This window comes from Pocillopora damicornis, chromosome 2 (assembly GCF_964200805.1).
Source record: "Pocillopora damicornis chromosome 2, jaPocDami1.2, whole genome shotgun sequence".
NCBI classification, from domain to species: domain Eukaryota; kingdom Metazoa; phylum Cnidaria; class Anthozoa; order Scleractinia; family Pocilloporidae; genus Pocillopora; species Pocillopora damicornis.
Genome location: NC_142671.1, coordinates 16070120 through 16092593, shown reverse-complemented (window position 1 = coordinate 16092593; position 22474 = coordinate 16070120). Strand labels below are relative to the sequence as shown.

The following is a 22474-nucleotide window of genomic DNA, read 5'->3' as shown; positions in this document are numbered from 1 at the left end:
CAGAAAGAGAAAGCGCGGACCATGCTGCTTCTTTCTTAGGGATCAAGCTCGCCAATTGAATTGCTTGCGGGCAATATATCACGAGGATGAACCGTTTATTCGTGCAGCAAAAATCAAGCAAGAGGCACAAACCAAATTTTCACTTTATTAATAGATCGATTCAGAGGTTGGTTAACTTGACCGTGGATAACAAACCTTTCTTGCATAGTCCACAGACTAGAAAATGAATGGTGTTTAGGGAGTACATACCCAAGAAATAAAATATGGTCGTTACCATACACTATGAACAGTCAATTTTCCACTGAAGCAAACATGAAAAGCATACGATGTTTGTGATTACCCGTCTCCAGTACAAAAACGTGATTTGATTCGATTCCCTTTAACTTCCCTTTCAAATTAAGTTGTTTTGCCAGTTAACGAAGAGTATCATTCGGGATTAAAATATTTCCCACAGTAAATTTCCTTACAGCCATCACCTTGTGTTTGGAAATAATAACAAATAATAGAGCGGACTTGTCAGGAAATACTGAAGAGAGGCACGTACTTCTCACTTACCTTTCTTGAATAAATGAGGGGGAAATGTGTGCTTACGGCAAATGAGCTGATCCATATTAGACCTGATAGGACGTTCCAGAACATAAACTACATACTGACATTTTACCAAAACTGAAATTAAACCTACATTGGGAAATTCAGCAGCAAAATAGATGCTTATTTTTCATGGAGCGGCCCGGATGGGATATCACAGCTCATCCGCCTTCCTTCCTTAAACAAAGCATGAAAACCTGACGAGGAAAAAAAGCTATGACCCCGTTACATCGATACAAAAAATTTTTGATGATCGCAATTCTACCAGTGTTCCTCTATTGCTATCCCTTCAAAGCTTCCGCGTTATGTTGAAGATATAAATTAAAGGAGGTTTTCCTCTCAGTACCATTTTTTTCATTTGGATTCATATCAAAGGAATACGTCGATTACTCACCACAAATCGTTTTCTAATGGCGGAAGTTGAGGCAGGTGTTGCACTTGCCGATCTCTCAAGCAAGCCAGGAGAAAGGTAGGTGTGCTTTTTATCAGACACCTGGTCATATAGATGATTTTTTTAAACAAAATGCACGCCAAGTTGATTCAGTAATGCCAATCAGTATCAAACTAGCACTATTTACAACCTGCAAGAAGCTATTTTAAAAGATACAGTGTTTCGTTTCCGGGTTAATAATTGTAGTGGACAGCGCGACCTTTTTCTTAATATTTAGAACGTATTAATTCAGCTGAAATTTCATCGGCCTGACAGATGTCCGTTCCTTTCCTACTGTATAACTTTCACCTTGTTTCATAGCATTTCACTCCTCAGTATTATTTTTACTTCAAGTAACACTGCTTTTTATTTTCCGTGAATCGTCTCCAACATGTAACGAGGTTACTCCTATAGTGAACATGTTTACCTCTATATTCTGCTGTCGTTTAAATGGCTGCTGTCTGGTTTTTTATCGAATGTTTTAATGACCAAACTTGGTTACGACCCACTGGGTTTTCCGAAGTTGTTTACATTACCAATTTAATTCACTGAAACAAGTAGTTGTAAATAGGACCTGAAATTTTTTTCAGTAGTAGTGTTCTTAGCTGCGAGGATCTCTTAATTTCATCTCTCCACCGCAGTGCAAATATGTGAATTTTCATCTATCTAAAATCTTAATTCACATTTTTCGACGAAATGTAGCTTTAATCTAACCTAAAATCACAAAATCGTTAAATGTTTCTATTCGTGATACATTCACTTCCCTTGTTTTTTGGTTTGATCTATTTTTTGTAATTTATTAAGATCGTGTTTTTGCAGCTCAGGGTTGTTTACATTCTCTTTTACCGAAACGTCATTTAACCCGCTAATTAAATAGCTCTCTGTGAAAGGAAACTTCTAATTTCATATACTTTGTTTAAATATGGCGTTTGATGACTCTTTTTAAAGGCAATATCACTGCTCAATTCTTTGAAGTTTACTTCAGTAACCTAAAACGTCATTGCCTTCTCGCAAGATCAACATATGTGCAGATATATTAAAATGCTGTTGTTGTTTTGTTTCGCATATATTATATTAGTATTTGTCTGGGATCATTTTTTTTCTCGAGATACCGCTTTCTCCGTTTATTTGAAGTTGACTCGAAGCAAGGTTTCGTTTGACGTGATTTTTATGCTCACTGTTTTGTGTTCTAACCTTTAAAGTTGTCGATCATCTGTCAGAGTAAACGTTTAGCACACCTGATAAACGTCCGCTTTACCTGTGTTATATCCGTTATAATAGTGTGGAAATAAATGCTACACATGAAACAAGAAGAAATGCTTAACCTCTAGCTGAGATAAACTTCCTTACTAAGACAAATACTCATAAAATCAGAAATTCACGGTGATGGTGAGCCAAACATTTCGAGCAAATGATTCACTTAAAACAGTGATGATTATGTACACATAAACATAGAGGACAGACTGAAAAGAACCTTCAATAAACACTATTAATTTAACCTACACAACAATATAAAGTGTTTCAAAAGTTCGTATTAGGTTTTGTCTCTATTATGACAACAGTAGAGCCGGGTAGGTTCTTTTTCATTCCCTCATTGATTCGAAATGTCTACTTTGAGGCTGTTAGCTGTTACAGTGAGGGGTGGCCTTCCCTTCCGCTAGAATAAAGATATAATCATCAAGGAGCTGTGTAAAGGGAACTGTTCACTTTGTTGGAGAAAAAGTCTTTAGCAAGCTTAAACTTCGCGCCAACAATGATTTGCTGGACTGGGTATGTGTCTGCCTTCAAAATTCTTTAGTTCTGGAACAAAGTTTGTGTGTTAGTTTTAGTTAAACCCTCTGCAACAAAGAGCTTATCAAAAACAGATTATTTGTGTATGATTATATCGTACCTGCAAACAATTTTTTTTAACCCCTTCATGACTGTTCTCATTGTAAATGATTCCATGAGGAAAGCTGGAAAGTAGATCGGTATTATACAAGTATTATTAAAGCTACAGAATAAAATCAGTTTCCCATCTACTCCTTCCAATAATTCAAAGAACATACTTCGAGAAGTTTTCGTTATCTTCCAGGTATCTTTTGATTTTTAAGGATTACTTCTTTCTGTGCTTCAACAATTGAAATTCGTCGTCCATTTTCAGTATAAGCGATAAATGTAGACAGGAGAATATATTCTCGTGATGTGGAACGTTCATTTCTATCATTACCTCTCTACATACATCCCTAGATAAGTTTATTCATCTGCTCAAGCAAATCCTTATAAACTGTGACTATCACTGCCCTGCTTATGGATTTTAGGATGATTCAAGATTTTAGGATTTGAATCTCTGAAGTTGTCTCAGACCTCTGCTCTTCTTGATAAATATAAGATTCTTTTAAAAAAATGCAGAAAATTAGATTGAAATTGACTTTCATTCTGTCTATTGAGTAAAAATAATAATGAAAAATGTTTGAAAAAATGTTTGATATTTGACTAGAATGTATTTATAACTTTAATCTCATCAAGGTGTGAATCATTCTGTTTTGTACGGTTACTCGATCTTTAAGCCAGAATGTCTTCGAAGCATACTTAGACGCATTAAGTGCTAAGGCTTATTTTGGAACCTTAAGCTGGTGCAACTTTAGGTAAATGAAGGAACCATAAGGTGACTTATGAGAACTGAAAGTAACGTGACTCTCCTAGAGTTATTTGAGCAATCTAAACTTTCTTTACTAAGATGGCTTTCTTTTCACCATTTATTATTTCTTTTCCATTGTTATATTAGGGTCACGTTTTACTTTCTTTTGCAACATCATTATTCAACACGCTTGAATTGAAAAAATTGCTTTTATTCAACCAAAATAAAATTTGATATAACCAGTAAATGGGCAAATTGGTCAATAACAAAATTCTCCTCAGGGTCTGCTGGGAAGTTTAGTCTCTAGTCTTCCTTAGCTTACGAAAGCCTAAAATATAACGCCTAGGATATTTTTTGCAAGATGGCGGGCACGTGTAAGGTAAATAGAATCTTTTATCTTACTTTAATTGAGTTCAGGATCAATAGCTATGAAATGTGGTACAAAAACAGACTGATGTGGAACATTTTGATCTAATAAGAATAAGGTAAAAGGGGTTTATATTTATTTAGAACACGAAAGTTGATTTCGTATTTTGCCGAGATTTTTAACTCAGTTAGATCAGAATCATTAGCTTATAAGCTTCTGGTTACGTACAATATGGTGTCCTTCAAAGCAAAATTGCAAAATTCGCAAAATCGTACCGAAAGTTAAATGTTTCATGCTGGACAAAGCCTTAGGAAAGGTGTGATTTTCACCAGATACAAAGTAATCTGTGAATTCGATTCTTCAAAGAGCTTCTCCTACATTCGCATACACAAATTTTTACGCGTCTATTACAACTTTAATTACGTTCACCTACGAAGTACTAAACAGCGGCCACCATGTTTTTTTTTACCTCTTTCGCTATCAGTGCAAAACGCTTGATTTGTAGCAAACGTCTTTATTCCAATTAGTGAAACTGGCAACACAGCTACTGTTTATAACTTTACAAGATTCCACATTATTACTATTAGGCAGGTAGTTTCCTTAGTTTTGTTTGGCATACTTGTGTTTTGCGCGTTGGGAAAGTATTTGTGGAATGCAAAGGGTTTCTCACATAATCAACACTTCAGAGTGTGCAATCACTCTTTTTTTTCGGTGGAGATTACTTAAATTTAAAAAGAATTCCAAAACCTTTTGAGGTTACCTGATACCAGATGCGCTGCCAGGATGGTAAACACTTCGTGGACTATGAGTAAAATGAAAATGTTCGACGAATCAAAAAGGGCATAGACAACACTCTTTACCACTGTGTTAAGAAGTAAGAACACCTTATGAGGGAACAGATCATTTAAAACTGAGAAAGTGCTATGTCCAGAAACCTACTTTTCCTGACATAATAATTTTGAGCGAGATAGCTCTAACAATCCGGTAATTGTTTGAAAGAGACGATATCGACCTCAAAAGTCGATGGTGAAATATATCTTCAACTGAACCCACCTAATAAAGTAAGGGTCGATTAATATTTTCTTGCTTTCTAACGGATCCCTGTTTTGTAAAGAAAGTTCTTATTTACGCTTAGATCTCATAGGATTTACAAGAGAAGGAAGAAACGAAGGATGAATATCAGGTTGTCCTTTCTGCACAATTTGTTTCCACTAATTATTAAATAAGTCTAAGTAAAACCACGAGAGTGCAATGTTTGATATGCATTGAGTGTTGATGAAAGAACAGTTTGCCTGTTAATTTTCTAATATGAGAAATCTACGCTCCTTGAAATTTACTTCGGCTTTTTTCTCAGTGCTTGTTCTGTACCATAATTATTTGTTCAGGTTAGTAAAACTGAGCAGCGTTATGACGGATAATGACTTCAATTGACTGACATAACGAGGTCGATCGGATACCCAGCTATTGCAACTGGAGGGAGACGCTTCTTTTTTTTGTCTCAAGGAAACCGCTTTTCTGTGCGTTGGTTTTGCTTAAGCGCATTTCGCACATCGGTAACATCTTTTTTTTGTGTGTGCAATCTCCCTTTCAAAACTAATACTCTTTTTCATCCCATGGGTATTTGGCCCCGGGTAGAATCTCATAGTTCAAAGGATTAACAACTTTTCAAGTAAAAATACCTTCAATTTGGACTGAACTAAAAAATGCTAAAATATAACAAAAATGTAAAAGGTGGTCTACTATTAGGCTTGCCAACAAGACACTGGGCATTAGCTGGACTTTGAGAACATTGACATTCTACGACAAATCTAAGGGTTTGAAGAAAAAAATACAGTCCTTATTTTGTCAATAATTGAAAAAAGACTTGACGCCTAAATTTTTAATATGATATCGCTTTCGCTTGACAACATCCCGTTCTTGCGCCTAGGTCCTATGCAGTTCACAAGAAACGTAAAAAACGCCCCCATGGGTACGGGGCTATCACCATAGGACGAAGAATCAAAGTATTTCTTGTCCTTACTACTTATCAAGAAGCCTTCGAAAGATTGGGGCATTTCCTTGCCCGCAGACCATTGGCGGTTCTTCTGGTTTCGCTCATTGTTTTGATCGGAAGCTGCCTTGGATTCATTCGCCTGAGTGTTGAGCAGCCCACCATTGAGCTTTTTACCTTCACCAACAGCAAATCCAGACAAGACTCGCATGATTCCGCACAATTCTTTCCAATTCTTGAGGCACGACAAGAACAAGTAATCGTAATACCCAGGAATGGGGACAGTATTCTAAGTGAAGAATGTTTAAAAGACGCCACTATGGTTCACAGAGCCATAGTAAATATCAGCGGTTACGTCAATATATGTTTCAGGCAGCAATCACTAAATGCCCAACAAAGAAGCACAGAGAAAAGCTGCAAGATCAGCAATCCTCTTGAGTTAGCTGGAACGCATTTTCAAAAATTAAAAAATCTTTCCTCGATCCTTGCTCGCGAGTTGGTAAAGCCTACTGCTGTTCTTTCCTCTGGAAAAACCTTTAATTCTTCTTATCAGCAAATGCTGGCCAATTTCCACATAAAGCGGAACAAAGATCAATTAACTGCCCATGCCGACGCTCTTCGAATTATTTACTTCGTAAGAAAGACAACCAGTACAGAAGACTACCAAGACATAGCAAGGTTTGAAGCCTCTTTTAACGATCTCCTTGCTTCAATGGGTCCTCGCATGAAATGTGCAAAACTCTCCTACCAGACTGAGAGAACAGCGACTGATGCCTTGCAAGATATCCTGAAACCAGAGCTATGGCCTCTTTGTTTTTCAGTCGTAGCGATTGCTGTCCTTGCATTCATTGTCATACGCTTTACTTCTACCAACGCCGGTTGTTTAAGGACAGTCTCCCTGATGTTCTCTTCTCTTGCTTTTCCTTTAACGTGCTCTGCAGGTGTTGTCTCCATAACAAACTCTACCTTTTCTTCAACGTACCTGTTTATACCCTTCTTACTATTGGGGAAAGCAACTACAGACGTGGTACTTTACCTTATGGAATGGGAAAGGCAAAAAAAGGTGCCATCACTTGAACATCGCGTGGGTAATTGCCTGGCTAGAACAGGGGTCCTTGCTGTGATGACTGCACTATGTGGGTCGGCTCTTTATGGATTGGGAATCAAATCCTCTTTTAATGCGATTTCCAATTTTTCCTTTGCAACACTTGTTGCGTATGTAACTTTTTCTGCTTCTATTTTGATCACAGTCACTGTGTTGATGTATTTTGAAAGAAAGCTTAAGAAAGTGAACACGCCCTGTGCCACTACATGTGAAAGAAGATTGTCCATCTCTGAAGTTGGAAGAGTTGAGCTTAGACTCTCACAGTGCCATAAGACAAAACTGCAACGCACTCTGAAAGAATTGGCTCGAAAAATAACATCAAATGGCGGCAAAATTCTCTCCCTTGGAATATTTGCCCTTCTCATCACTTTAGTTGTTTTCTCCGCCTTTCAAACTGGAGACAGAACGCGTACCACACAGTTGCGCTATCGGAGTGAAAACTTCAAGCAGTTTAATAAGGCACGACAAATGTTCCTTGACAACGAAACTGATGTGAGCATCGTTTTCTCCAAGCAAGTCGACTATTCACTAAAAAGTGTGCAAAATCAAGTACTGTCAATGTGTAAAAAACTGGAAGAGGCTGCTTACAGTAAAGGAGAGTCCCTTTGTTGGATGGTAGGCTTTCTACAGTGGGTCAAACATCAAAACATGAGCTGTTCACAGTCAGAGTTTCACCGGTGCTTGGAACTTTTCCTGAAAAATTCCCAGAGTTTGCTGTTTAGACAAGACCTGCTTTTAGAAGATTCTACATCTCTTGTTAAAATATCGGCGTCTCGAATTCATCTGAGGATGACACTGAACAACCGATTGCGAGAGGATAGAGAAGCCCTTAGGAAACTGAGACGTGATTTACATGAACAGTCTTCCTTGAAAGCTGTTCCAATCTCTAGAGAATTTTTCAAGATAGATGACCTCGTCAAGTTAGAAAAAGAAACCATCTTCATAGTTCTCACAGCTGGCACAGTGGTGGTGTTTGCTGTTTCTATGTTTGCAATGTGTCATGTCGGGGCTAGTACACTCCTAGCTATAACATTCGACCTTCTCATACTGGAAGCAGCAGCCATTATGAAGACATTTGGAATCTACCTGGATCATGTGGTTTTCATTTCTCTTTTTGTGGCGATCATGCTGTCCTTGAATTTTAGTATTGAAGTGTGCCATTCGTTCGTACTCTCGGCCAAGCGAGACATACAAGGTCGCATGATTGATGCTCTTCGTTCCGTTGGAGTATCCGTTTTGGGAGGTACTTTAATATCCGTATCAGCCTCTGTTTCCCTGGGATTCATTTTTCCCAGTCTGGCAGACATTTTCCACCTACTACTTTCCTCGGTCTTCGCTTTGGGGTCGATCCACGCTCTACTTGTTTTCCCGACGGTCCTTGCATTGTTTGAGGAGTTAATGCACAATTTTAGCTCCAAGATTAGTCAAGAAGTAACAGAGCACTTCATGGTAGGAAATGACTCAACATCATTGGAAGCACGGAATGGCGACATAAGAAAGCTCAAGGCTAAACGTTCCGGGATCTCCATCATAGGCATTAGTTGTAGATTCCCCGGTGCTCACAGTAAGGACCTCTTTTGGGCCTTGCTTGAGCAAGGAAAGAGCTCCATTCGTGCGTTTCCCGAGAATAGAACACAGCAGCATAAAGCGTTTGTTGAGTTCTACAACCCCAAGCGTTTCGTCAATGGACGCCTTTGTGCCATCAATGGTTCCTACTTGGAAGAAATTAAGAATTTCGACAACAGGTTCTTCGGTATCTCCAGTCAAGAAGCACGTGCAATGGATCCTCAGCAAAGAATACTCCTTCAAGTAGTCTACGAGGCAATAGAAGATGCAGGAATGCGGCTTGAAGACTTACAAAAGTGTAGAACAGGTGTTTTTGTTGGTGTGATGAATATCGAATACAGTTCTCTTTTAGAAAACCGGTCAAATTACCCCTACATCGATCAGTATACCTCAACAGGGATAACGGCATCTATTCTTGCCAACAGAGTGTCATTTTGCCTTAATCTGACCGGACCAAGTGTTGCCGTGGATACAGCATGTTCCTCATCGCTGACTGCTCTTAAACTAGCCTATGATAGCCTGCATAACGATGATTCCGATATAGCTATCGTTTGCGCACCCAATGTCGTTCTTAACCATTCCATGCAGATAATATCCAGTATGGCTGGACTTCTTGCCCCGGATGGCCGTTGCAAGAGTTTTGATGCTTCTGGGGACGGTTATGGACGCGGAGAGGGCTTTGCAGCTGTCGTACTAAAACTGTCAAAGGATGCTCTTTGTGACAAAGACGATGTATATTGCGAGATCCTTGCATGTGGAATGAACAATGATGGTCAAAATGCTGTCCCGATCACTGCCCCAAGCGCTAAGATGCAAGCTCAATTATCAAGAAACGTGCTAGAGCAATCAGGAGTGGCCGCAGAAGACGTGGATTACTTCGAAGCACATGGGACTGGTACTGCGATCGGTGATGTAGTGGAAGTCAACTCCATAGCAGACACCTACTCCAACCTGGACGCAAATTCTTCACGAAGATTGAGAATTGGCTCCGTCAAATCTAATCTAAATCATACGGAATCTACTTCCGGTCTTGCTGGACTTATTAAGGCTGCCCTGATGATAAAAAACAAGACCTTTGTACCCACTATCAACGTCAAGGTGTTGAATCCCAAACTAAAGCTTGAAGAAAAAGGGATTATTTTGCAACAAACTCGTGAGTCTTGGAAAACAGAAAAGGGCAAACCGCGAATAGCAGCCGTTAATTCATTCGGCTATGGTGGGTCAAATGTGCATGTTATTCTTCGCGAAGCTACACCAACACCAAGCTTCCAAGTGGAAAACATCAAACGCAAGAATAACGTTCTTATTGTCACAGCACGTTCTCTAGAAGCTCTTAAAAAGCTGTCACACCTTTACTCCGAATGGATTAAAGACAACGCTGAAGGAATGAATGAACACTTTGTGCAAAACTTATGTTACTCTTTGAACGAACGTCGAAGCCAGTATCCGCATCGCCTGGCAGTTGCCTTTGGGCCTGCTTTCGAAGCATCAAAGTCACTAGAAGCTTTTGCTGATGACTCCGTTGGTTGGGAAAAGACCGCTTCTTATGCTGAAGTAACCTCAAGTGATAGAAAACTGGTTTTCATGTTTGGGGGTCAGGGATCACAATGGTATGCCATGGGAAGGCAGTTAATGGAATGTGAAACTGCTTTCAGAGAGGCAATTTTGACAGTCAGCAGCTTACTGAGAGATATGGGACAGACGTGGTCACTTGAAGACGAATTGATGGCACCAGAAGACATTTCGCGAATATCAGAAAACTACATTGCCCAGCCAGCCACGTTCGCTGTCCAGTACGCAACCGCAGAGCTGCTTAAGTCCTGGAAAATCCATCCGTCTGCTGTTATTGGTCACAGTTTAGGAGAGTTCGCAGCTGCCTGTGTTGCTGGAGTCATCACTGTCCAGGAAGCACTTCAGCTGGTACTAACTCGCTCCACTCTTCAAGACAAATGCCCAAGCAATGGAAGTATGGCTGCCCTGGGCATGCCTGAGATAAAGGCCAGGGAACTGCTTTTCAATCTAAGGTTAAGCGCCACCCTTGACATAGCGGCAGTTAATGATGCAAAAAGCGTCACTGTAGCTGGTGAGTCGCAATCCATCGAGGCACTGGGGCAATATCTTTCGATGAACGCAAGAGATGTTTTCTGGCGTGTTCTTGGAACAAATCGTGCATTTCACAGCTCACACATGGAACCCATCAAGAAACCATTTCAGGCAGCTATGAAAAGTGTACAGCTAAACCCTCAATTATCGAAGATTCCAATGTACTCAACCGTTGAAGGCGAAGTTGTCTCGGGTCAGCAGTTAAACAGCGATTACTGGTGGCGAAATATACGCTGTCCTGTTCGCTTCTACTCGGCAATGAAACATCTACTGAGAGATGGTTACAAGCAGATAATTGAGATCAGCACGCAGCCAATTCTTGCCCACTACGTGAAACAGATAGCTCTTCAGGAAAATTTGACGGAAGAGGAAAGGCCCGTTGTTGTCGCAACCCTTCCTCGCAAGAGAGTTCCCATCAAGGAGCAACACAAATGCTTTCTTCAGAACACAGTATGCAGATTGTATACCATGGGATTTCCCGTAGACTGGACCTCGGCACAGGGGAGCCAATCAGCCAGGTTCATCCGGTCCCCAACATCTCCATGGCTGGAAAACAGTTTTTGGTACAGGGAACAACCCCGGCAATCAACAGTCCACCCAGTAGGCTCTAAAGATACCCTGAGGAAGCCAACACATCCTTATCTGGCACAAGTCAAAATGACCGACTTATACTCAGGCCTGCACTGCTGGGAGACTGAGATTGACCTTTTCAATTTTCCATCTCTAAAGGACCACGCCCTTATTGAAGGAGGTGCTGTGATGCCCGGGGCTGCTTACCTGGAGATGGCCTTTGCAATGGTAAAGGACGAATTCGTACATACTTCTGGCCTGGAACTTGGTGATGTGAAACTTTCAAGTCTTCTCACTCTTCCTGAAACACAGGTGAGCGTAGTTTATACATGAATTAGAGACAAGCTATATCAGCTAGGTTGGGTTTATCGTAACTTTTTATCCTTCGTTCTTTAGGTTAGATCCTTACGACTTCGCCTTTTAAAGACCGACAAAATAGACAAGGCTCAGTTTCACATTACAAGCGTACAGGACGACCAGTCTGAAATTATTTTGAGTAGTGGAAATATTTCGGTCGATTTCTTGGACACAAAAGCAAACAGTGAGGAAGAAGGTATTATAATATTCAAATGCGTTTACGATTCTCCATTTATAGCGTATTTATCTATCCACCCATCTATATATTGATTTATGAGCTAAAGTACTATCCAAATGATTGTGCTTATTACGCAATCATGATTGTTACAGACTATAACTATCACATAGAAATTAAAAGGAGACATTTCCCCGTTTTGGCCTTGTACAGCTTGCAGTCAAGTTGGCCCAGCCGTCAACGAGCTAATCAGAAATATGAAAGAGATGCCAATTGAAGGATTCAGAGAATTGACTCAAAAGTATGGCTTTCAGTATGGTAGTGCCTACTCGATCATCAAACAGACATGGTACCGCGAGCACGAGGGACTTTGCTTGATTGATATCCATGAATCACCCATCGTTCAATCAGAGAGTGAAAATTATGTTGTCCACCCCTCCATTTTGGACGCGTGTCTTCAGTCCTGCTTTATCCCACTCGGAATCTCATCTGCTGATGAAAAATCTGTTTTACCGGTGGCATTTGAGGGCATCACTTTGTATAACGTTCCAAATACCAATCAACTCTATTGTCACGTCGTTGAGGATGCCAAAGAGTTCGGGAAATTCGACATCACGCTTATGAGTCCATCTGGAAGGGTTTTACTAACCATGAGAGAGTTCCGTATCGCAGAGTTAAATAGCACACTACGCCGATTTACTTCTGATGGCCTTGTTTATGAAATGAAGTGGATGGAAGAGGATTTACAAGGACAAAGAGCAATGGCACCAGACTTGACCTGTCTTCTTCTTAGGGACAGCTCTCCTTTCTCAGACATCCTAATCGCCAAGCTTCGCGCTGCAAGAGTCAATGTAATCACAGTTGATCCACCCAATGCTCTATTTTTTGACACAGAAACAAAAGAAGCAATAAGCAGAGAGTTTACTGCCGTACATTCGATCCATTCATCTATCGTCAAAGTCGTCAACATGTGGCCAGTAGAAACCACTGTCCTACCAAACAATTTCGATGTTATCGAAAAAGCACAAAACCTCGCCTTCAGTAGCTCAGTTTTCTTAATTCAACAGCTTGCAAGAAACCATTTTCTTGATTCTCAGCTTATGCTCGTCTCTGAAAGTACACAGCTCCTAAGTACCGCAACGAAATCTCAGAGTGACTCCATTCCTTGGGCTTCTACAATCTGGGGTCTTCGCAGAACAGCAAAGCTGGAAGAATCTGATCTTAGGATTACCTCGATTGATCTTGGCAACAAAAACGATAATGATGAAGTAGACCTACTCCTCTCTGAAATCCTTGGCGATAGTATAGAAGAGGAGGTTGCCTTTCGAGATAGAAAGCGGCTCATAAATCGCGTTGTGAGATCAAACATTTTCACCGAGCAGCCCACAATACACAGTAACGTAAGCGACTGGGGTTCTTTGTACTTGTCATCCATTCCTGCTTCACGGAAGGTCTGCTTTCGCCAGAGGAGTTTTTCGAGGCCATCGCCCTTCGAGGTCACAGTAGAACTGCTTTATTGCTGGACACCCTCTGAGTCAATACTTGATGTAGCCAAACCAGATGCCTGTGTTTTCACCGTGGGAAAGGTGATTCATCTACCAAGGGAAACTGCAAGTAATCACATACAAATTGGAGACGTTGTGTGCGGCGTTATGGCCTCTGGACGAGTTTCTCGTTCCGTTCCCATGCAAGTTAGCAACACTTTTGTAAAGCCAGCTATTTTGACGCAAGAACAAGCAACATACATCCCTGCCTGCCTTGCCATAGCCTTTCACGCCCTACAACGGATAGGAACGATGGGGGAAAAGAAGAAGTTACTGATTCATCAGGCTCACCGTGGCCCTGGGCCTGTGGCAGTCGCCCTTGCAAAAGCATTGGGTCATGAAGTATTTTGCACTATCTCAGACACTTGCCAATCGGTGACAGAATCCACCCTTCTAGAGCTGGGAGCAAAGAGTGTAGCACATCAGAGTCTCACTAGGTTTGAAAAGGATTCCATCGACGCTTTTGATGCAGTTTTGTTTTTCTACCCACCCACTCCGAACGCTCTGCAAAAAAGCAGTCGACGTCTTAAACGCGGAGGAAAAGTCGTTATCTTGGGAGCCGAATTTGATGGTGCCGTCGTGTTCCCTGCAAAGAAAAACGTCCTGTATGTAAGAGAAAGCATTTCAGATATCATCCGATCACCCAAGACTTATCAAAAGCTCAGCTTAGAGAGTCTAGAGCTGCTAAAAGGTGGTGGACTTCTGCAAAAGCTTCTGGAAATCAAGTTACTATCGACAGACATACCCACGGCAGTTGAAGCTGCAAACAAAGCCAATCTGAATGACTCACCTCCAAAACGGGTCATGAGAAAATCTCGAGGCATTTCTTTTCTGGTTCACTCTTTTGCACTGCCTGAAGGAGGCAGTGATCTTCAAACGATGCCCGTGCTTCCACGAGGTCTGGACGTGTGTGGTCTGAAAGAAGACAGAACGTACTTGGTGGCTGGGGGGACCAGAGGATTCGGATTTGAGGTGGCGCGTTGGATGGCCGAGAATGGAGCAAAGTCTATAGGACTGATTGGTCGTTCCAAGCTCTCAGATGCCGAGTATCGAAAAGTACGAGATGTAGAGACGGAGACAGGTGCAAAGTTGTATACGTTCCAGGTAATTTGGTGCATTACCTTTATGGTAGTCAATAATCAAACGGTTACTATTACATTTTCTCAACTAGAAATGCTAAGTTGCATTTGTACGATGCCCGGAAAATAACTTTATCTGAAGCACAACGCACGCCAAGAATTTCAAAGACTCTTTTCTATTTTATTATTATAGATTGATATATCCAGCCAAAAGCAAATGGGGTCGTTACAAAAGCAGCTTGAGTCTCTTCCAAGTGTAGCTGGAATAGTGCATTCTGCTATGGTTCTCAGAGATCAATACATCAAAGATTGGAAATTCGAAAGTTTCACAGATGTTATGGGTCCTAAGATCAAAGGTGACTATCTTACAATATTTGATTGATCCAGAAAAATTGAGCTATACCTTTCAACACCTATAAATATCAGGTCTCACACTTCAAATAATAATCATTCAACTTCTTCTCTGTGTTTGTTTTCCATTTCCTCATGAGTTGATATATGATAAAAGTGTAATGAAAGTTCGAGTGCACCTAAAACGCAAGATCATACCTGTTTACCAGCGGTGAAAGTAGCCCAAATTAACTACCAAAACTAAGTGTGCTTGAAGATTGAAAGACATTTGAGCCTTATTCTCATTTACTCAAATTGAGTTGTGTAGATATTATTATCTGGATAGCGAATTACATAACATATCTTGATTTTATGAATGAAATGAAGATTGCAAGTGTGATATTTCTTTTAGGTTCCTTTTTACTACACCAAATGAGTTTGGAAATGGATCTAGATTTCTTTGTTATGTTCTCATCCATGGCATCTATTGTTGGAAACGTGGGATCATCGTCGTACTCAGGCTGTAATGCTTTCCAAGATTCTCTTGCCCAGTATCGAAGACAAGTACTCGGTTTGCCCGGACTTTCGATAAACTGGGGACCAATCAGTGGAGCTGGCGTGATGGACCGGCAGAGTAATATTGCAAAATTGATGGCAGTTGGAGGACTGAGCTTCATAAATGCCAGAGAAGGTAAATATGATTTTTTTAACACGCTAATAGTAGATTTTTATATGAATTTGATTATTCTCGTGGGTAACAATTAATGGATTTAAAAGACAACAAAATTATATTGTGGAGAATAGTGAAAGCAAATGAAAATGAAGATGACTCTTACATAGTTTGTGAAGGAATAGTTGCGCCCACTACTCTCGATGCTACAAGGTAAGCTGAGGAAGAGAAAAGAGCTTTTTACAAGCGTAGATGAAGAAGTGGTTCACTTCGGGTGACATTAGTTTAAGATCGGCAGCAGATGATTTTCAACCAGTAGACAATATTCTTTACTTATCAAAACGTAAGCCACTCACTAGAATTTTTCGCAAAGTACCCAGTCTTGCCTTTTTCCCTTGTGTGAAAGTTGTACTGCTTGTTGTACCTTAAGAGAAACATTCAGTTCATCAGTAGTTTCCATGGAAGATTTGCAATTATTTTTCAGGAGTCAATCTGATGGCCAAGGTTTTGACCGAGGAGCCGAGCCGTTTCCATATCTCTTTATTTGGTGTGGACTGGCCTCGGTTTATTAACAGTAATACCGGACTACAAAATACGCCCCGACTCTCAATGTTCACCTCAGAAATCAGTGTTTCTGAGAGCCAAACTAACACAACAGAGTCTTTACTACAAAGAATTCGGTTCGAAAAAGACCCAGATAAGAAAGGCGAACTTATCGTCGAGTATGTTCGCATCACGGTTATGGAATTGACAGGCAGTTCATCGCTTTCAGAGACGGATCTAAACAAAAGCTTGTATAGCTATGGTATTGACTCCACTGCAGCTTTGACTCTGAAGATGCTGCTTGAGTCAAACTTGCAGGTCTCTTTTGAGGTGTGTATATCATTAGATTATTAAACAACACCGAATTTCCCATTTTCCCAGCTGGTGCATTTAAGTAAGTCCCGTCGGAATATACTTATACGTATCTTTTAGCTAAAATGCATTTTAGTTTGCTTAGCAGTATTGCTCTGGGAAATACTCCAGTTGAGAATAATTAATTTCGATTCAAATGAGAGACGATTATCTTGAATCAACGATACTACTAAACACACCCCTACATACCCATATAAGGATCATGCCCTCATGTGTGTGGATGGTTTCATCGAATTAAAAGTTTCCATAATCATTCTTCGAGCCTGGAGATAGTGAATATTTAATCAAATTTAAACGTACGGTAGTGAATTATATTCAATCAAAACGTCGATACATGTTAAACTTGTAATGTTTGAAACTCTTGTCTTTAGGTCTACTACTTCATGCAGCCTGACACTACTACAATAAAAATGGCAAGGGACATCAGTGCTAAGCTTCGTGGGAAAGCAAGCAGCCCGCAGAATAGCGAGAGCCAAGAAAGTGCACCCGGACAAACTCAGTCATCGGAGGAAACAAATACTTCAGACATGCAGTCCAAGAAGGAGGTTCAAGTTTTACCCCTTTACACTCCTGAGGGATCAGCGATAAAGTTCTTCTGTGTTCACCCTTCACATCGCTACGCGTTGAATTTGGTTCCCATTTCTACTGGATTTCAAGGACAGGTGCGTATCTGACCGTTATAGAATCTATTTAGCCCCTCAGCCAGTGATATAAACATCATTTCAATATCTTTTTTTATCAATCGCCTTACATTTGGTTGTACAGCCAAAGAAATATTTTGCTGTCGTTGTTATAGTTTCAAGGTAATGTGAATCTCGCGGTGACCATAACGCTGAGGTCGCTTCCCAAACCAGGTCTTAGAAGATCGTGAAGTTTTAAGTATCTGGCTGACCCAGTAGAGAAAAAGGCAAAAAAATTATTTGATGCAGTTGACAGGGGTCACATATTCTGGAAGTGATAACAATTTCTTCTCCTCCGAATCAACTCCATATTCTTTAAGCTTCGTTGATTTGCGCTTTCTCTTGATCTTTATATAAGTACACGTCAGAGGTTTCAAACACTTTCATCGTGTGGCTCGCATCTTTTATTCGTCTTTAATAGGACTTAGTATCCTTTTATGCTCTGGGCTTTACTGATCCTACGGTCATCAGTGAGGACTGGGGTGGAGTGCGTGAGCTTGCCGCTCATTACGTTCAGCTGATCACTAAAGTACAGCGCCATGGACCGTACTTTCTCGGGGGATATTCATATGGAGGACTTGTAGCGTACGAAATGGCTTCCCTGTTAACAGAACAGAATCATAGGGTGGAGTTCCTTGTAATGATTGACACATTTCCTTGGTCACTACGTTCACGGACCATAACCGCTAGGTTATTTTCCGCTAAGGAAGACGGATGGTTGCCATCGCGACATGTTCAGGTTTGTTAAACAATTCAAAGTTATGCGATCTTTCATATTGTTTTAAATTGTTTTCATTGAAACTAGAACTACCTCACTTAAAGACATAAAAATGGATAAATTTTAGGATTTTTGTACCTAATTGAGGATTTGTGGACATTTTGTATCACCTATGCCTTATCAGGTGATTTTATGTTTAGTGTCACTCTTCCGATTCCTTTTGTTCGTGAACCCTATGTAAGGAATCATGATTTATACGGGGGGATTTCAGATTCGTAGAGAATAACAAAACTTTATTTGACGAACTTAAAAAGTAAGATAAAACAGATAAATTTTCTCCACGGTTTTTAGAGAATTATCCAGACATACTTGTTAACCACCCGCTCCAGTCGGTGTACCACTTTTAGGTGACTTTATCTGTTCCTATTCTAATATTTTATTGCGTAAGGAAAATTAACAGATGCTGTCACTCTCTCCATTCAGCTTCAATTCGAAAGCTACTTGGAAAAGCTTGCAGTAGACACCTTAAAGATGAATGTTGACGAATATAAACAAATCAGAGACACGCACAGTCAAGACTGGATCATTGATGAGTTGCAAAAGAGAAGCCTTACGAAAGGTCTTACCACCTACAATTTAAGGACCCTAAGAGAAGCTCTTCTGAGGAATCAAACCCTTGCCAATAGGACGCATCAAGAATGGCAGCCTGCTGAGGTAAGAGGCACCCTTACTGAATGCCGATATCCATACAATTACGTTTCAAGGGGCAAGTTTTCCAAATGCCCTTTGGTCAACGAGAAGAATATCAAGCCATCAGACATCATCAATTTATTAGAAACATACTAACTATTAGTAAATAACTTAAGTGCAATTTTTCATGCTTTATATTTAATAGGTTCGCTATCGAGGTCCTCTCACATTCCTCAGATGCCAGAACAGCAGATTTTTCCCCCGTAATCCCACATCACGGGACATCGGGGAGGAATGGAGTCAGTTGGTAGATGAAGGTACCACAATGCTCGTTTGCCCTGGAGACCATTACTCTTTAAGTGAGTTGCCTCAAGCACAAGTAACAGGCGGTATCCTGGCAACAGCCCTGGGCTTCACCTACCGCATGTTGTTTCCAGAATTCCCCACACCTCCGAGAACGTTCAACCAAAGACGTGCCGTGGGGAAACTTTCCGGCGGTGTAGACGTGTTCCTTCACTCTAAGAAAGGTAATTCGAAAAGAGCCTGTCCTCCGCTCGTTGTTTGGTGGTATAATATTCTCTTTAAAGGTGTATTCTAGATTTTGGCTGTTTTTATGGCTCCTCTAAAAAGTCACTGTTTAAATAAGAATGAGTTTGTCACTCGCTTTGTAACTCCCACTACTGAGGCCATTTACATTGTTTTCTCAGTGTTATATATGTCCCCGTGCGGTATTTTCTATTTTTTCTTTTCATGGCTGGCCATTTTCATCATTATGGTTTTGGTTCAACTACTTGTAATCGCAAAGTATTGTATAAAAAAATAGGTTTACAAGACTAATGCATAAACTTGATATTTTGCGTATTGTTTCTTTCTTTACAATGCACGAAGTAAACTGTCAGAGATCTGCCTCAAAACAACATATTAGACAAAGATAAACGTATCCTGTTTGAATCTCATGGGTGACAAATTTTTGTTACACTAGGCAACAAAATGCCGCATTACGGAATGCTATTTTTCCGTGACGATGCCCACAGACTTGAGTTGAGATCAAAACCTGGCGAAGAAGAAGGGATTCAAAACGAAAAAACTAAAAAGATCATTGATCTGAAAGGTAAATATTTAGTCTGCACAGCTTTATCAGTCTTTTTGTTCTTCATGAATATTTTGCTCGGGACGAATTTCCTAAGATAGGAAACATGCGTCTTTGTCCGAATCCCTCATACAAGTCTTAACTCTCCGAAGTTATGTTTAAGATCTGGAAATCGGGTCTCTTAGGAAGGGTGTCACATTTATTTCGTATTTTATCTCAATGAATTTATCAATGGAGATCATGCTGGGTTAGCTAATTTGACAGGAAAATGATAGAAGAATTACTTGAGAGGGAATACCATAGCAATAAAGCCCATGTTGAAGCTAAAGCCCCTCAGCTTGATCGTCTTCTATTTGTTTACCCAATACTTTCAAGTTAAAGATGAGGTCTGATACCTGTCAGGCTGTTATATTTGCTTTTAGCGAGATACTTGACCTTCATTGTCCCACTCAGCCTTCATTTGGACGCCCTGCACACAATGACACAAAGAGTACCATTGCTGTCTTAGGGGAATTTGAAAAACTGCACGTATAGAGGCATTACAGAATTCTGCCTGGAACCTTTTTTTTCTATTGTTAAACTCATGATTGCACCAAATGTCTGCTAACATGAAAATCATCGTTTTCCAGAACTTCGCATGGTGCAGCCAGGAAGATTTGTCTCAAGTGCCCTAAAGTATACCTGGCGAAAACGAAGAGTTGGAGGTTATGAAAGTGGAAATTTGGGATACATTGCTTCGGTTGCAACCAGTCGTCGCGTGTACAATTTGGAATTTTGTGATTATTCCGACTTAAAAGCGTTTTACGACATGGTAGAAGCCGTGTTCGCTGTCAAGCTATTGACTATTTAGAAATGTAGTCGTGATATTCAGTACTATTCAGGCAGGAATTTGCTAGTTTGAAGTTTGAAGTATCAGTGTCAACTGACACTTAAAATTTTATTATAGTTTCTACCTTTTTTATCCGGCCTACATTAAGGAATATGTTAAAAAAACATTGATAGATAGATGAAGAAACCGTTTTTGAACTTACATTTAACAGGTTAATCGCATCCTCGTTCGACTACCACTCCTCATCCTTTGCGATAATATTGATATCTAGGTGAAAAGGTTTGAAATATTTGTTATTGGAAAATTTGAGAAACAATAGACCAATTTATGAAAACGGAATGATTTAATTGACAAGATGCCTGCATAGCAATCTTTTCCTTCGTTAAGCCAAACGAGAGAAGTGTTGGCTAAGCCAAAGTGATGTGCAGGCGTGGATGAAAAACTTTCTATCGCCTTTTTATTTACCTCCCCATTCGCTCTTGTTTCTCGTGCTTGGACGAAAAGAAACGGAAAAACAAAAATTCTTCCGGGACATGAATACCTCGTTATTAGAACTAACTTTCATACGAACGAACGAACGCTAACCCTAAGCGTACGAAACCTTCTAGTAAATTTACCTTTGGATGATTGAATTTTAAGAGAACGTGATACACTTTCCTTTTTGAGGCCCAAATTTGGGTGATTATAATTCTGTAAACTTAAGCGTGCTCAAGAGCTTCATCAGGATGTTACAACACACAGACCTTTTTTTTTTGTTTCATAGCCTCACTTGAGGCTCTCGTTTCCTTTCTAATAGGTAGTGGCGGTTCATTGGCCCTGGTGTGAATACATTTAACCTTTTAGCGTCATACACACCAAATTTGGAAGGAATCGGGAGTAACGCAATATTCGACGAGACAACCGGAAATGATGGGTGGAATTCCACCCATAGCCGCGGGGGGCTGCCGGCAAATTTTTTCATTGTCAAATCAATAATATTCTATCACTGGAAAGTGTTTTTGATTACGTAAGACATATGAATTTTGTAAAAATTTGGTAAGCTGAGAACAAAAACCTTGAAGCTACCGCTGCAAAATGATGAAGGTCTTAGACTGAATTGTTTTAATTATCAATAAAATTTTATAATTTTTTAATCAGAGATGTTCTCTATTGTTTTCAACCTTTAAAAATCCATATGTTGAGGTCTGGACCGCCAGTCTTTGAAGCTGACCTGTGTATAGGGGTCACTTGTACATAGAGGACGCGGTCACTCTTTAGATTCCCGAATCCAAATTGTCACCATCATTATTTACCTGTACATAACGGTCACCGAACTGGATTACCATGAGCGAATCATGACAAGCTTTATGTCACGGCTCGTTATTATTTTAGCTACTGGGGTAGGGGTCTCACTTAATACGACTACAGATCCTACATGTCATTGCTTGTGTCCACCATATGCTCGCGACATAATCGTTTTCAAAGAAAAGTTCCCCTCTCATAAACAAAGTAGTAACCATGAGAACTGTATTTTATTGTGAGGAAATTCAATGGCGTCTTACATGGGATCAAGTTTCGCGCTCTGAAATCTCAGTAAACCATAACATATTTTTTCGTCATGAATAATCTTTAATGGTAAGTATGAGTGTCATTGTACGCCTTTCCTATGACAAAACTGAGCAAGAACATAAATAAACTCGACCTCCATAAAAGTCCAGCACAGACATTTCAGGGGCGGGCCCTTTCTCTTATTCCTTGTTCCGCTGTTAATTGTTATTGTTAACAAAATGCAAAAGAGTAATATTTTTACATAATTTTTCAATGTCTGTCAGTACGCAGTATGGCACCTGTATATATGTGGCACCCTGTATATAAGGGTCACCGAGCCATTTCCCAAAAGTAACCGTTATATACAGGTTGACCATATACATAGATACAGTTATTTTCCAAAGCGTCCTCGACGTGCTGGTGGAATGCGTCAATTTCGACTTTGTGGTAAATGGGTCGGCAACGTCGCGTGGCCAAATTGGTATCATTTGTCAGCAAGTAAAAAGGGATAGTTCCATGTCGTTCTACATC

At 40.2% G+C, this 22474-nt stretch overlaps 1 protein-coding gene across 1 annotated transcript; it reads left to right on the top strand.

The window, feature by feature from the left end:
- The first annotated feature begins 594 nt into the window (after positions 1–594).
- On the top strand, positions 595–21554 carry LOC149050074 (uncharacterized). Its single transcript, XM_089196815.1, has 13 exons — positions 595–1057; positions 5933–11651; positions 11736–11892; positions 12085–14519; positions 14688–14850; positions 15237–15515; positions 15979–16367; positions 16781–17071; positions 17511–17828; positions 18291–18521; positions 18703–19024; positions 19480–19608; positions 20217–21554. Exons 1-13 carry the CDS (start codon positions 999–1001, stop codon positions 20435–20437), a joined length of 10713 nt encoding a protein of 3570 aa, XP_089052941.1. The 5' UTR covers positions 595–998; the 3' UTR covers positions 20438–21554.
- Positions 21555–22474: the final 920 nt, after the last annotated feature.

Excerpts from the sequence above, each read along its gene's own strand:
- LOC149050074 (XM_089196815.1), top strand. The coding sequence starts at position 999 with ATGGCGGAAGTTGAGGCAGGTGTTGCACTTGCCGATCTCTCAAGCAAG. Across the intron at positions 14,520-14,687 it reads CAAAGTTGTATACGTTCCAG|ATTGATATATCCAGCCAAAA; the intron begins GTAATTTGGTGC and ends TTATTATTATAG. Across the intron at positions 18,522-18,702 it reads AAGAATGGCAGCCTGCTGAG|GTTCGCTATCGAGGTCCTCT; the intron begins GTAAGAGGCACC and ends TATATTTAATAG.